The sequence below is a fragment of the Zerene cesonia genome, chromosome 8 (genome assembly GCF_012273895.1).
Source record: "Zerene cesonia ecotype Mississippi chromosome 8, Zerene_cesonia_1.1, whole genome shotgun sequence".
In the NCBI taxonomy this organism is placed as follows: domain Eukaryota; kingdom Metazoa; phylum Arthropoda; class Insecta; order Lepidoptera; family Pieridae; genus Zerene; species Zerene cesonia.
In genome coordinates, this window is record NC_052109.1 from 3,322,938 (window position 1) to 3,340,128 (window position 17,191).

The window sequence follows — 17,191 nt, forward strand, 5'->3', positions numbered from 1 at the left end:
ATTTTTTACTACTCAGTTCAAGCCAACCAAAACAAATCTTTAGATAGATTTTAAACGATACAATTTTCATTTACTAACGAAAAATGTTTTGAAATTATAATGATATAAATAATATCCGAGGCATATAAATGGATCAGGTGGATTGATTTTAATGTAAAGTTAATTCTGCTTACATGTACACAACTTTACATTCAAATCATTAAAAGCAACCAACCAAAACCATTATTAATTAAAATTTTGATCAGAGAATAAAACATTTTCTCGTTTCGTTCTGCATAACAACAATACCGACAGACAGACCGTATCTCCACACATCTATTGCGAAATTTCGCCGTTCGATTCTCAATAAAAATTTAAATATTTCAAAGGACAACTTAGCACATCGAGCAATATTAATTCGAGATATGAGTCTAAATATGACGAAACGGTCATATATACGATAGATATATTGGGCTTTTATGTGTCAAGGTGAAGCCACAGGCTGTGCGCACATATTGTATGTGCATGAAATATATTTATGTGGAGATATAGGCGCGATATTTTACCGAACACTTTTTGCCAAACGATTGTATGTTATTGTGTTTCAATTTCAATATCATGTTTGAATTTATAGTAATTTATTTATTTCTGAGCAAGAAAAAGGAATGTGCATACATATGCTTATAATATCTATATATTGCTTATAACCACAATATAATGCAATTTTGTAAACATATGAGGTTTATTTAAGCTTACGATAATAAACGATTTCGCAAAAAAGGTTATCACTCTATCACTAACAAACTGAAATAAACAAACAAAAGCACATTGAAATCCTTCGACATTTTAATGTTATATTAAATAATCAATGAAATTATATAAATAGATTTTAAATACAGAAAATACGTCATTATTATACCTCAGATAAAAATGAAATGCTACGAAAGTCGGTTAAATATAATACAATTATCAATCCTTGAATATACTTGCCTCCGAAACGGGGGAACAGATCTTAACGGTAGGTAATATCATCGGCAGAAGTATTTGGATAAATCAAACTGTAGCTTTTATTAATAAAAGGATTCGGCTACCCCAAAATGAATTTTGTTGGTCAACTCTGTTATTACTTCATTATATATTGACTGCAATACTTAAGGAACTGTTTGGAAAAAGCAAGAGTGCATGGACGTGAATGTCAGCCAAGACCAAAGACTAAACAAATCATATTATGCCAAGATCTAGATGATTTACATGGTGATTATTCAGGTACGAACGACGTCTTTGAAGAATTCAGTCTCATCCTTGATTTTTCCTCCCCTCTCTGCACAAAGTCATAAACTAACAAATAACTACATAAAAATAATCACATATTGAAAGTCATTGAAATATAATACCAGTCTTGATCTGTACAAATTCTTATCACGGTACATTGACAGTAACCGTCTCTATTAGGATCGCGATGGTCGTAGTCAAAAAGGAGAAGACCTACTTCTGTATGAGACAAAAATGAAATAAAATATTCTCGATACCACGCTAATGATTAACCAAGAATAAAGTTGTGCAAACCAGTAAATTTATATCGAATTATGGTATGTAATAGCATACTATCGTAAGTTGTTACGCGCGTTATAAAACGTGATAATATATTTCATAAACGGTATTGCAAAATCAAACGATATTTTATATTATAATCCTTACAAACATGAATTGAATTATTAAATGTTCCTAAGGATAACAATACAAATAAGTTGTGTAATATAGCTTAGAATTGTTATAGTAGTTTTAGGGATGATGTTTATCATAGTTTTATTTTTTTTATGGATATTTTGATTTTGCATGTTTCTCAGACATTTTTTATTTTTTTTACAATGTTCAAATTACAATATAAATAAATTGAAAAAACATAACCATTGAATATCAATAGAATATAGAAGGGAGGTCGCTGTAAAAAGGACAATGAAATAATGAGTGACATCTCAGATTTAATAAATGAAAAAGGATGATACTAATCAGCTTGCGTTAAACAGATTTAATCTTCATAGAACTTCTTCTTTCTTCATGAAGATGCGGATCAAGTCACGGACAACGGCTTGTATCTAATATACAGTATTGTTCTATCAGCATACAAAATTTCCACAACCAGTTATTTCATCCTCAACGGGAATAAAGGAATGGACTTGGAAGGGGAGGAAAATACAATTTCACGCCGATCTTCTGTGGAGGCGTGGTACCACGTATTCCCATTGCGAGTTCGCCCAATTCGTGCCTAAGCATGCTCGACTCCCACATACAGATTCATTCGTTCATTTCATTCACATTCATATCAGTACCGACATGATTAAAAAAAATCATACAAGGACATAAGAGAGGGTTTAAAATTATATAACCATTTTGAGATTAAGAAACGGCTAAGAACTACAAGACATTCAAGTTACAAGTTTCGCTTTTACACAACACTGTCCCGTTGCACGACCTCCTTAATGTGCAACGTATTTCAATACATTTTGAGAAAAAATGTATTACTTATTTAAAAAATGCGCTGGCGCCAGAGCGATATCGCGGAAGGCTTCGTTAATGGTGAAACTTATTACATCACTTACAGACTTTCACAAAACTGTATAAATAACTGTTTATTATTCTATATAACGCTATTATGTATTTGAATGATTATTAACTTTCTTAAAAAATAATTTAGAATCAAGGCGAGCCAAGCGAAGCGCAAGTGTACCTACTTTTTCTCGAAGTGTTTCGCCGAATTTTAGATTGCCATTAATTTGGGATTAGATTATACCAGATGGAAAGAGTATTCGAAATATGGTCATAGAAAAAAATACACTTATAATAATAACATATCAATATCAAAAATTCATAATTTATTCATATCCCACCCCCAATTTAATCACAGGCTGTCCTAGAAAGCTTTCGTGGCTTACTAATTTAATTTATTATAACAGTTCTTGTTATATCGAAACGGCCAAGTATTTAAATAAGTAATAATTAAGTTAGGACTTGTATTTATTTATTTCATTTAGGATCACCAACATGACATACACGGGTAACATGGATGGAAAGTATTATGAAATTGCAAACAAAGACTTAGTGCTGTCGTAATTATAGACAACCACTATCGTTAGGATGACTGGGTAGAGTTAGACGCATGCCTCTGCTTGATATCTTATAACTTTTCAGAGTTTAATTACTAAAATAATTCTGGACATTTAAGCAATATATAATGGAACCTTTTACATTAAAATGTTTTTCGTTGAATATCCTTTATGTGAATTAGTTTAAATAATGTATGAATGTTTTTTGGTTCAGATTTGATATTAAAATTACTTATTAAATATATCTGATTACAATAAATTATACATATAACTACGAAAATAGCTAAGGGCTATTAGGTAGAATTTTAAAAATAAAAATAAACAGTACTACCGCATTTTGCAATAATAAAATAAGAATTAACGTAGGAGAACCATAGAAATTATAAATATTATCATTTCCCTTTGAATTTTGATGATAATGAATAACATCACTTGCGATATTCAGAATTATTTAATTATTTATTTTAGACCTAGAGTTAAATATCTATATGTATGGAAGTAGTTAAAGCATTTATTTCATATGGGACCTAATTTTTAATAAATAAAAAAAATCAAGAATAATCATGTCATTCTTGTTATGAAAACTTCGTTTGTAATAATTGTTATAAGGAATAACCGAGTGGTTAATTACACATTGTGTAGGTACAATTTACGTAATACGCCGTGAAAGAGCAGATAATAGATATTTAGTCTATTTTGTAATCTACAGTGTTTCCCATAATAAAAGATAATTGTTTGTCTAATTACAAAAGTATATAATGATTACCTGAGACACAAGGCAAGGCCGTGTAGCGGTTGCTTTTACTCTGCTGTTAAACTTTTTAGGTTATGGTCACGAATAAACGTTGATTTTAAGTTTAAATATGCTTTATATTGCGTTAAATATGTAATGTATAACGTTGGTGTAAGACATAATAATCTACGTAAATATATACACATTGGTTTTACAATAAAAATGCTGAAAATTCCTAAAGTTTTATAAATAAAAATATGTTTTCGATGTTGTTTGTGCTAAAAATGAAGAAAATCGAATTATAGAATTATAAATAAAACCACATTAAAAATGTTCTCACGTGGGTGATATTGCAATATTAACAAGGTCAAACCGCCGCACGAACTTCTGTATTATTGATTTAAAGTTCAGACGATTTAAGCAATCGACCGTTGATGCAAACAACAATGTAGGACTGCAATATCATTTCAATATCAGTATTGAAAATTTCATGGGAAATGTGTTTAAATTAAAGCTACATTGCAAACCGTCTTCATAACCAAAATATTCTGATTGAAAAACGTTTTTTACAGTGTGAATGATTTCACAACTTAATATTTATTTATTCGGAATTAGATGTACAGAACAATAAGAAGAAAACTTTTAACCTTTACAACTTGCATTTTAAACAGCTACATTGGTAACTAAAACGAGTTCCCATCATCTGGTCCGAAATAAATGCGTCTCTAGCTTTGTTCCGCTTCCTATGTTAAATATCACCGTGCTATCGAGCATATTCATATCACGTATTTTTAGAACTTGGACACATCGTCCCTGAACGCTCTGCCAATAGCGAACAATCGGTCCGTGTAAATGGAAAATAAAAAATCAAAACCAGCGTCATCCTGCCGAGCGATTGCATGTTTATAGTCTGTTTATCGCCCGCACCTGCGTGCTTTGAATTGTAAACGGCAATCGTACCCAATGTAAAGACAACATAGCATATTCGGTCAGTAGAAATGCATCAATAACCGCACGCATTAAGCCCTGACATGTGGGTCACGATGTATTACTCGTAACAGGTGTGATCTGAGTTTGAATTGCACATTACTTTTAGGTAAATAATAATGACAAACTCAAGGATGAAAATAATTTATCCGTCATGTCGATGATTTAACATGTAAATAAAGTCTTATAGACAATCGCTGCATAAAATAATTAGATGTAAATGATGTAGTCACTGAGTACAATAACAAATCTGACAACATATGTAGAAATAAAATGGGAGACCAGATAAATCAAATATATTATGACCGATGAACAATAGCAGTTGCCACATTAAGATTCATGATATGCTTATAACTCGTACAAAAATTCACGAGAGGTATTTGCAATCAATATTTGGAAAATACAGACAGGAATGGTGACATAAACGTCCGTTGCATCAAATAGCCGATTAGTAACATAATTTAGTATTAAAACAAGGCACTGATAAGAGAATGACATCACGGACTTTCGCGATCGGCTGCGTTTCGGAGTCAGGCATCCCCAGCAAGCCTTACGCAAGCGCCGTATGGCTCGACTGGCGCAGAGCCGACGGGCGGCGCTGGCGCACTCGACCCAGCGCATTTCAAACCGCGCACACATCGGCGTACAATAACAAATGCGTGCTAGTCTTGTGTTTCTAGTCGAAGTGAAGTGTGTGATCTTGTGTTGTGCAGTGTACTCTAAGGATATGTTTAATCACAGTTCCCCGAAAAAATGAAATGAAGGGAAGTGCAACTATAGGATCGCACAAATTTCCTGTTGTTTTGGGAAAGATATTTCTACGCTGGGTCTTTACTAAGGCGGATCTAGTGTTCTTCATTTACCGGTTTGTGTTTAACTGTGTTATATCGATTTATTACAATAATAGGTGATTTATATTAAGGTGGGTCCAACGTTTTGAAATACTAATTAATTCAGTCTATTTAATTCTAATGACAAGGGGCGAAGGCATTGTACTATCTGATTACCATATGATAAAGTTGCGCATACGTACCTGCTATTTCCATGTATGTGTAATGAATTAAATACAATAAATAAGTCGTGTAACAGTATTAAATCACATTGGCTTTATGCATCGAACGGGTGAAGTTAAATAATAGCAGTACTCCCAGAAAGTGAAATGTGTTTGTGTTCTGTTTTTGAGTACATAATTTAATTTAATAAACGTTTTGATATGTACACACGATAACTGGTAAGTAGAGATGCAAAAAACACATTTTAATTCGTGTAACTTTTTCTTTGTATTATATTGAATTTTACACCGACTTTAAAACAGAAGATGGTTCTCAATTCGACTGTATTTTTTGTGTTTGTTTCTCCGTAACTTTTTACCTGGTGAACTGATTTTGATAATTCTTTTGTTTAGTTGAAACTGGTGCTTCCCGTATGGTCCCATTAATTATATTTGACCCAGTTTTGACAAATTGAAGGCAGTTCAGTTTTTTGTTAAAAAATATTATTCTCACATTGTTTCGTGTGGTTATGAAATTAATATAAATGCGTAAATTTATAAATATTTAACGGAATTAGAAATATTTCGTTTCAACTTCTGGTATTTCGATCATTAAACAGACGACTTTGAATTTTCTTGGTTATCCAAACCATCGTAAAAGTTTACAGATATGGGGAACAATATTTTAAAATATGTGTTTGTAAGTAATAGATAAACAACGTTACAAAAAAATTAAAAGCCTAATATTTGGTATTGACTATGCTGTAATGTAAATATATTCATATGAATAAACATTTAAAAAACAAAGTACCCTGAACTCTACCAACAGAATTCTTTAATGTAGAAATATCTAATAACTATATTCGTTTATTTCTATGTTCATTATAAATATTTCTAAACAAATGAATGAAATTTAAGTGTCAGTTTAAAAACAAATATATACCATTACATGCAGGGTTTAAAATACCAGTAAACTACTTTATATTATGTTGTCGGTCCGGTATCGCCTTCAACCTCTGGTTGTTATAATTTTTCCAAGATTAATTGTCATTTAGCTGACAAAATAAGTATGTAAGTAGAACTAATTAAATAAAAGCGTGTTAAAAATGATTTAAAGTTGCTCATGATAAAGATAAATTTATTTTCTTAAGTTTTACGATCTTATCACGATATATGTGTCAGTCTACCTTTCAGTTTATATATTTGTTTGGGCTCACCTCTAGAACGGCCGAACATATCTGCTACTCCGGATCCAGGTTCCGTTAAAGGAGATGAGCATCTTACTAACACTACGCGAACGAAAGAGCAGCAATTTAATAATACAATCTTAGATGATATCATTTAGATATAACCCACATCTAATCCAGCAGCCGGTTATTTGACAACTCGATGTGAGCGCATACCTTTAGCACGCTTTTAGTGTTAATTTTGACGTGCTTATATTGAAAATACGCCTGATTTTGAGAGAATTTAGAAAAAACGGTAACACGATGACGTGACAAATGTTAAATTGAACAAGTATCGCTAGAATAGTACGAAACAAAAATTACTATTAATAGGTCCTAGAAAATACAAATTGGTACCATGCATACGATAATATATTTTCTGTTTGTTTGATTGAACACGCTCATCGTAATAGGAGATATCAGTTAGATTTAAAAACATATTTTTGGGTTCCATATTCCATTTGTTAAAAAATAGCTATAATATATTATAACAAAAAATATAATCCATTTAATAACCTACAGGAGCATAAAAAATAACAAAAATTTTAATACCATTTTTTGCTTACAAACTAAAAAAAAAGTGAGGAACCTATTAAGTAATAATTAAAACGAAACAATGCAGATCGGGTGAGTTTAAAAGAATATAAATATTAAATACTACTTTATTTAATATTGTATTTTATAAGATCACATTCAAGCAATAAATAAATATGAATTATGTAAAGAATAGTATATAATATACAAGAAATTTAAATTAATTCAAACGATATAATGTTGCGTCAGACATAAATAAGGAAACAGCCTAACCATAACTTTACATATATTTTTATTATATTTACCCACATTTAAGTATATGTACACAATAAATGAATATCTAATGCACTCACTGTTTCCGACTAATTAAAAAATATTTGCGCTCCGTGGAACATAATAGGTTTTGATTAAAATTATTTCTCATATAATTTTATAAAATATACACGATTGCAAATTTACAATAAATGTACTGACGCGATTTATTCACTTATATATTAAGAAATTGTGTGCTGATAAATATGTATAGTTTTAATAATTATTATTTTTTTAACAAACCGCTCTCATTAGAACTAGACCCAAATCAAATAGGACCACATTGCAAGCACTAGCTGTCAAGTAAAAAAAAAAAATAATCAATCAAAAACACAAAAAAAAAAAGTCGAATTCCGTCTCCTATTTTCGAAGTTGCTTGAAAAACTACACACCTAAAGCGCTTTAATGACCATCAACTGTATTGTCCCACTTAATTCTCTACACAACATACGTAAGGAAATTAAACCGGGCGGTTCCAATCAGGATATAGAATACTGTCCGTTCAATTTGCATGTTAATTCGCACATGTTAATATACGTAAATTCTCAAAGTGACTTTGCGATATTAGACACATTATGGTAGATATTTGACCAGCTGTCTGTGCTGGCTTCGCCCGTGGTACCTACCTACAAATAAATATTTCACCGGATTGTAAAAACCGTGAGATTACTACTAGCTCGCGAGATTGAAAACTTTCAACGAAATGTGATGTTTATTTTAAGGTGGCACAAAGTAACACAATCTAGGGATATGTTATATTGCATCAATTAACAAAAAAACCCGTGAAAATTTTTTTTATGATTTTTTTTTAGTTATTATTAAGGATAAGGATGATAAGAATCTTCATTTCTTTTATTCTATTAGTTTTGATTTAAATCGACAAAAACATATGTAATCTATACTAATATTATAAAGCTGAAGAGTTTGTTTGCTTGTTTGAAAGCGCTTATCTCAGGAACTACTGGTACGTTTTGAAAAATTCTTTTAGTTTAATTATGGCCCATTTATGGAGGAAGGCTTTAGGCTGTATATGTACAACGGGCGAAGCCGAGGCGGATCGCTAGTAATTAATAATCACTGTTCATTCACAGTAATCTGTACTAATATTATAAAGCTGAAGACCTTATTTGTTTCTTTGAACGCCCTAATCTCAGAAACTAATAGTCCGATTTGAATAATTCTTTCAGTGTTAGATAGCCCATTTATTGACGAAGGATATAGGCTATTTATGTAGCACGGGCGAATCCGGGGCGGACCGCTAGTTACTCATAAATGCAAGTATGTTTCAATATCATTGTGTGGATGCTGTTTCATGTTGTTTGCAAGTGTTGGTGGGAAAAGCCTCAGTGTACTGGTGATGTCGAATATATATATAATACTAGCGGTCCGCCCCTGTTTCGCTCGTGGTACAAATACGGCCTATAGCCTTCCTCAATAAATGGGCTACCTAACGTCAAAAGAATTTTTCAAATCGGACCAGGAGTTCCCGAGATTAGTGCTTTCAAACGAACAAACAAACAAACTCTCCAGCTTTATGATATTAGTATAGATAATAACTTCTTCCATTTACATATCATACAATATAAAATATATTTAGATTTTGTTGGTGCGCCTACAATGTATATAGTCTATTAGCACTCAGATTACGTCTAGTTTCTGAGATTAGCGCGTTCTAGAGTTCGGCTAGAGTAGTCTAAAAATATTTGAAGATACAACAGTGGCTGACTGATTAATTATTATGTTATAAAATCGTATAACATAAGTGTTTTCTCTATTTTTGTTTTAGTTCGTAGTTAATATTATCTTGGGACTCTTTACCAGTAGCTATAATCCTACTAGTTATCAATACCAAATAATAAATTAAAAAATATAGAGAGCAGTCTTACAAAATGCTGCATTGGAGATAAAATAGTTTCATTCGTAACTTAATTATGGCGTATGATGTTTTTGTTCTTTTTTTTTCATTTAAATATATCATGACAGAAATACACGTGTACCGTGATAAACAAAGCAGTAAGCACGCTAGTATTTTTTATAAGCAGCGCTTATTTTTAGAGTTGCGTACCCATTCAACCAAGTATATACTACGGGACCTATTGTTAAGAATTCACTATGTGTATTGCTAACAGTCTGACTGTCTGTCTATTAGTCCGTTCATCAGTCACTAGGCTGTATCACATTAGCCGTGTTAGACTGCTGAAATTGTACTGAAATGCATAATATTCAATTAATATGAGTAGGCGAAATAATTTAGAGGACCATTGACTTAGGCAACGCAAATTCCACTTTTAAAAAATTAGAATAAAAAACATGTACATCGAGCGAATTCCATTTATCACTACTAGTTTGCATTCGACTTGCAAAATACAACATACAATACGAGATGACTAATCGTGGATTCATTTAAGCGGGCCGCGTTGACCCCCCTCTCATAGAAAGTCTCAGATAATTATACGTAAACATTTAATTTCAGTATAGTCTGGTATGCGCTGTACACTCGGTCATCAATGAACAGCAGTGTGGATTTTTTCGAAAGTCTTATCGACGAGGACGGCCGGTTTTCGGAGCTCAATTGCCAAGAGCCGACACAACGCGTTCAGCGACACCGGCCCAGCGTGCAGAGGATACGGCCGCAAGTACAAGGTGAAAACTAAAAAACTATTTAATTGAGTTTCTACGTAATGTTAAGTTAATATATGATAGTGTGAGACTTCGAGCTTACTCTTAAAACAATCTTGTCATAAATATCCAATCAAATAAAAAAAAATAGACACCACATTCCTAACAATATTATGATTTAGTAAAATCGAACGTCGTAGGCATCTAGGTACTTGAATATGACCTCTAATTGAATAGATACTTTCTTTTAATTAAAAAATCTTCAATGATAGAACAACGGCTTTAAATTCAATTAAAACCAAGACAGGTTGCCTGGAAGAAATAACTACTAAGTGATAAGGTCGCCAAATATATCATACTTTGTTTTTGTCATATATTGTAGTGACTAAGATGACGTATAGTAGCATTAAAGTTTTATGAATATATAAATATAAATACGAAATGAAATATTATACAACAAATGAAATATATATATAGTTATGTAGCCAAAAGCACTCAGGGATACTCCCATATCTCTATGGGTGAAAGAATTTGTGAAATCGGTATATTTGATGCTGATACTAGTGCATTCAAACAAACAAATATACTCTCTAGCTTTATTTTTTAGTATATAATATATTATTATATGTTTAAACCGTTCCAATCATTTATAATGCGTTTTCTCGTATCCATAATATAATAATGTGTTTGTGTGTGTGTATTGATGAGCTCTATAAATACATAAAATATATAATAATAATAATACATCAGAGCTTAGCTGTCTTTAACTATTATCGACAACTTAATATTTTATTACAATATATTAATTACCTACGTTGGAGTTTTGGGAATCTCTTGTAGGAGAACAAAATATACAATATGGTAACATTGTTCGTTACACAAGATGGCGACTTTACGTCACGAAGTTAAGTCGAAGCTGGCGTCTTGATTTGTTTATGTTTTAATTATATGTTAAAAGACGGCTAAAATGTCAAATCTAAGTTCGAGGATCGTTTCAAAACCACGAAAAAGATTACAAGACGGCAGAGATAATTTGTCAGTTGCACAAACTAATACTTGGATGAACGGTGAGATACGCTCTGCAAATATTGATTTATTCTGAGGGTCACTTAAGACTCGTATTTTATGTGACGCAGTTGAATTAAAAACTGGTTATAAAAGGAGTATATGAGTGTCTGCTGTTTAGTTTTCTAGATAGATCGTTGGTAAACGTTGAATTATTTCAGTTGACCAATGAGACACTTTGTGTTTTTCCAGCGGAAAATATTAACAATGGAGGCGGTTTATCGTTGTCTCCGCCACACACGATATCGCAGCGAGAAACGGGGACGCAGGTTTCCCAGTGCTACAGCGTGCCTTCTTCGCCCTGTGGATCTACAAGCTCCACACCCTCACCGACAGTGCTACAAACGCCGCCACCGGGCTCGGCCACACTTGATCCTAACTGGCAAGCCACAAAGGCCACAATACGTGAGAGAAACGCTGCTATGTTCAACAACCAATTGATGGCTGATGTCACATTTATTGTTGGACCTCCAGGTAAACTTTTACAAACTTGGTTTCATGTTTTTATCCATCACTTGATGACTTTCATGATTATCAATGGATATAATATAGAATCATTTATATTCAAGTATATTTACATATTACAGGTCACACACAGGCAATCCCTGCCCATAAATATGTTTTAGCAACTGGCAGTTCAGTATTTTATGCTATGTTCTATGGAGGCTTAGCTGAGTGTAAAAAAGAAATAGAAGTACCCGACGTAGAACCATCAGCATTTCTCACATTACTCAAGTATGTTAAATTTAATTGCTTAACTAGGATTTTAATATGTTTAAATATGAAACAAAAAATTGTTAAAAACGATAAAAAAAACCTAATTTACTGTACATCTTCAGGACAAGAAATAAAGAGAATAAATTAATTTTACAGGTATTTATACTGTGATGAAATTCAATTGGAAGCAGATACTGTGCTATCAACACTTTATGTAGCAAAGAAATACATTGTACCTCATGTAGCAAGAGCATGTGTCAATTATTTAGAAACTAGTCTCACAGCAAAAAACGTCTGTTTACTTTTAAGCCAATCTAGATTATTTGAAGAGCCGGAATTAATGCAACGATGTTGGGAAGTTATTGACGCACAGGTATGTGAATCCACTGAAAACCTGACATTGGGTATTCAATCGTCTTCTTCCTACAGTAGCTTACTAATGGAACTCTCAGAATCCAGTCAGAACCTTTCGAGCCTTGAATGTACTAGTAACGGTTTATCTAATGAAAACATTAATAGCTGTAATTAACTAAAATAAGTTAAAGGCTTTAAGTGTAATACTCATTATTTTTTGGTTGTGATTTAGGTTTAAGACAATAAGTATTTGCACAAAATATTAATAAAATTCTGTATGTGTTTATCTAGTCAAAGGTTAAGAGTTCAAAATTTATAAGATAATTATACATAGATTAACTGCAATACATTTTGTTTATATGTAATACTGCATGTTGTAATAGCATTTGCTGAATGTGTCGATGTTGTAATTTATATTAATAAATAATGAAAATAAAACATTCAAACACATTGTATTGCAGTTTTAATTGTCTAACCTCTAATGACAAAAAATTATTTTTAGGCTGAAATGGCTCTAACTTCCGAGGGGTTTGTTGATGTAGATGTATCAACCCTGGAATCAGTATTGGCGAGAGAAACACTAAATTGTAAAGAAATTAATCTTTTTGAGGCTGCTTTAGCTTGGGCTCAAGCTGAATGTGTTAGACGTGAAATCGAACCAACTCCAACAAACAAAAGAGCCATGTTGGGCGGTGCCATATATTTAATCAGATTTCCAACAATGACTTTAGAGGAGTTTGCTAATAGTGCAGCACAATTGGGAATTCTGACTCCACAAGAAACTATAGATATATTCTTACATTTTACTGCATCTAGTAAACCACAACTTTCATATCCAATTAAAGCTAGAACTGGACTTAAGTCACAGGTAAATAATTGAATATCATATCTTAAATTTAGTTCATTAAAATAATTTAATTCAGACAAAATCAAAATATAATAATTATATTTTCAGATATGCCACAGATTTCAGTCTTGTGCTTATAGAAGTAACCAGTGGAGGTATAGAGGACGATGTGACTCAATTCAGTTCTGTGTTGATAAAAGGATATTTGTAGTTGGCTTTGGCCTTTACGGATCATCAAATGGGGCTGCAGATTATAATGTGAAGATTGAACTGAAGAGGTTGGGGCGTGTGCTGGCGGAAAACAATACGAAATTCTTCTCTGATGGTTCAAGCAGCACATTCCATGTGTACTTTGAACATCCGATACAGATTGAGGCAGAATGTTTATATACTGCATCAGCAGTGCTGGATGGTAGTGAACTTAGCTATTTTGGACAAGAAGGCTTGAGTGAGGTTTACATGGGAACAGTGACATTCCAATTTCACTGTTCTTCTGAAAGTACAAATGGAACTGGTGTGCAAGGAGGACAAATTCCAGAATTGATCTACTATGGTCCCACAGTCAACACTGCATTGGTCAACGCAAGTTCAAATGATGACTGACAATCAAGGAAAAAACGTCCTATAAACTACTATTCAGTGTAGTGCATGGGATTTGTAATTTTCAAACTTACTATGGACTATATTCTGTAGAGTACATAAAGTATCAACCATTCCCCTAATATTAAATTATTTTGTTAAATATTAAATTAATGTATATTGTTAATTAGAGATGGTGTGAGTACCATAAGAATGTGATATGGGTGTTGTAAAGCTCTCTAGATGTTATAAATTTTAGATTGATCTTAATTATTACTCAATGTTTATTGCAATAAATGATAGTAGCTTTATGGATTGTTTTAATGTATACACCCTTTATATAGAAAATGAATTACATATCTGATTTTAATTGCATCTTTACCTTATTAAATGTTGCTTTGGAATGTGGACATCAATATGTTTAAAAAATATTTGAAATATTAGAAGAAATTCACTTTCCGAGGCTGGATCACAGGATTACTGTATCAATGTTTAATGACGCGGGTTCCAATCTCACCTCGTGACTGTATTTTTTTCTATTCTTTATAAATTTCTCACATTATATTAATTAGTTTTACCAAAAATATATGGTCCAGGAGGTCACTATTGTCCAAGTAAAATAAAAACTTAATTGCTAGATAACAAAGTAAATGTATTTCTACGAGAAAATAATGTCCCATCCCAGGAGAGAATAGTAAAAAAATGGTAAAAAAAATTGTTTTGAAATTCCATCATATTTATATCCTATTGTTTTTCCAATGATATTCTAATGTAAAACATTATTTTTTCTTCGAAAAATTATTTCGTATAAGCAAATTATCTACTTACCAGTTGGAGGAATATTGATGCACAAGGCTCTGGACAACTTGAAGTAAGTGCGGCCTAATTGATAACAGCATATCTGGAGTGCGTCACTTATATCAATCAGAAGATCTGAACTGTTGGTTAAATAGAATTATTGTCAACTTTGATTAAGACAATGATATAATATGAGAAGATAGTATAAAAATCAATCTGCTAATTGTTTTTTTTTTTTTTTTAATTCAGTGAATATATCTTCCAGGCTGCCTTAGATAAAGATAAATATAACATTGTTTGCAATGATTTCAGATATTATTGTACTGTTGTCTCGAACTAGTATATGAATAAGTGGATCTAAAATAAGAAGAAAGTACTTTCATTATACATTATAATTTTCGTAAATAAAGTATCCAGGCATTTCTGCACAAGCAGATTATAATATAATGTAGGTAATACACACACAGGTACAGGATTCACATTATTTTTAATTTTGGAAATATAATCATCTGGTGATGAATGTTTACAAGACAGCCATATATTCATTTTGCTATTAATCTCATATATAAATAGCTATGTGACTACAATAAGAATGTTATATTTAACTTTCTCTAAGGCAGTTTCAGATTCAAAATTAAATATGACAGTATAAACTATTATTTACATACTCAGGTTTCAGAAATGCAGTGACAAACACACTACAATGTTGAAAATCAAGTTATAATACTCGAAAGAGTTTACCTAACAAGTTATACTTCATTTATCAATAATTTGGAATTTACTCATTTTATAAAAGGATACGTGCAGTCCCTTCGGTTCGACAAGTCATGTACACACACGCTGCCTGAGTGTGAGCTGCAGGTCTTCCAATTGTTAAATGCCGCACTAGAGCCATTTTGAAAAAGTTACAAGCCATGTCAATGCACTGTGGATTGAGACGTAGCTGTTGGCTTAAAGCCGTTATTCCATCTCTAGCTTTGCGTAATGTTACTTCTCTGGATTCTTGTCCTATGCCTGAACTGTATGCTGAAATTTAAAAATAAATATTTGTCTTAATTATCTACTATTATGGTAATTCTAATAAATATCAACAAAATCTGTATCTATGGAGAGCAGTGAATTGCATAGAAGTTAAATATATCAAACTAGTGCATGATTATACACACTAGTTAATTTCTATTGTTTGTATATTTATATACATTGAAATAAAAAAAAAACATTTTATCTTTTCATCTTACTCAGAACTCTCAGAAGTTTTTGGTAAGTAGGTAGTAGTTTATCAATAGAAAAATAAGTTGTAAAAAAATGTATTAGTTTATTTAAATTAAGAGAAAACAGTGATACAATAAAGTGATTCTATCAATCTATAACAAGGAATAGATCAAGATGTTTAAAAACTATATACAAAGCAATTGTAAGGGACATAACAACGAAAATTACAGCAATATCATTCTTATTGTATAAAACTTATTACTTACCTCTACCGAAACCAGAGGCTCCCCCTTTAGAATCTGCTGAAACGAATTGTCCAATAACCGAGGCTCCGCCATGTGCTGTTTCTTGAAACTCTATGTCGGCAACAATTATACTGTCTTCTAACACGGAACCGCAATTTGTGCATACTGCGTCGCCTCGGGCAGGGTCTACCTCTATTTCAGACGATCCACAATGCTTACACTTTTTACCAGACGACATGGTGTGTAGAGTATAGCTCTATTTTTATTGTCAAAAGTATTTTTATACCTTTTTAGAATGTTCTATAATAATACATTGTTTTTAGTCACATTTAACTAAACGAATACTTTGCAAATCAGTTTATTAAATATTTATGATATTTTAGCCTACAAATACTATGAAATATACAACTAAAACAACATAAACATGCTTTACACTTTCCACATTTGTATCATGTACCTACAATATACCTAGGTAGTAGGTACTTGTATTTTGACATTGATTCTATTGACATTGGTGACAGATAGCGCATAACTGAATTTATTTCCTTTTCACGAATTTCGTCTTTTCGTTTAACATATAATAAATCTTACTTAAACTAAAATTATTAATTTAATAAGTAATAATAATGCATGATTTAATTTACTGCGTCCAATTCTATTTTCAAAATTTTATTAATTACCTGTACATTTGTAATTAATAAGCAGTAATAACATTTATTTGCATAAAATAAAGTAGGAAAGTTAGTATGCATTATAATATCAAAGATACATTATTAAATATTATAACATGTAATCCAAAGAAAAGCTAAACCTTTTATCTTCGTCTTATCCCGCTCTTTCACACATAGATAAGCCTATAACTGTCTCGTACTAATATCTCGGCCATTCG

At 31.8% G+C, this 17,191-nt stretch overlaps 2 protein-coding genes across 4 annotated transcripts in view; one reads left to right on the forward strand and one right to left on the reverse strand.

The window, feature by feature from the left end:
- LOC119828391 (transcription factor IIIB 90 kDa subunit) overlaps positions 1-16,770 on the reverse strand; it is a 26,359-nt gene extending 9,589 nt beyond the window's left edge. Inside the window, exons 1-3 of the mRNA XM_038350519.1 lie at positions 16,324-16,770; positions 15,647-15,871; positions 14,876-14,980 (exon numbers count right to left, since the gene is read on the reverse strand). Coding sequence (XP_038206447.1) covers positions 14,876-14,980; positions 15,647-15,871; positions 16,324-16,540 — 547 coding nt within the window. The 5' untranslated portion in view covers positions 16,541-16,770. The remainder of the gene's footprint in view (positions 1-14,875; positions 14,981-15,646; positions 15,872-16,323) is intronic.
- Positions 5,401-14,358, forward strand: LOC119828392 (BTB/POZ domain-containing protein 6-B). 3 transcript variants are annotated; one of them, XM_038350520.1, is made up of 7 exons: positions 5,401-5,668; positions 10,340-10,509; positions 11,743-12,024; positions 12,138-12,285; positions 12,424-12,640; positions 13,124-13,489; positions 13,577-14,358. In XM_038350520.1, exons 1-7 carry the CDS (start codon positions 5,562-5,564, stop codon positions 14,069-14,071), a joined length of 1,785 nt encoding a protein of 594 aa, XP_038206448.1. In that variant the 5' UTR covers positions 5,401-5,561; the 3' UTR covers positions 14,072-14,358. The 3 variants fall into 3 exon arrangements, with proteins under 3 accessions (XP_038206448.1, XP_038206449.1, XP_038206450.1); XM_038350521.1 differs by lacking the exon at positions 5,401-5,668 and adding an exon at positions 5,896-6,034; XM_038350522.1 differs by lacking the exons at positions 5,401-5,668; positions 10,340-10,509 and adding an exon at positions 11,358-11,552.
- Positions 16,771-17,191: the final 421 nt, after the last annotated feature.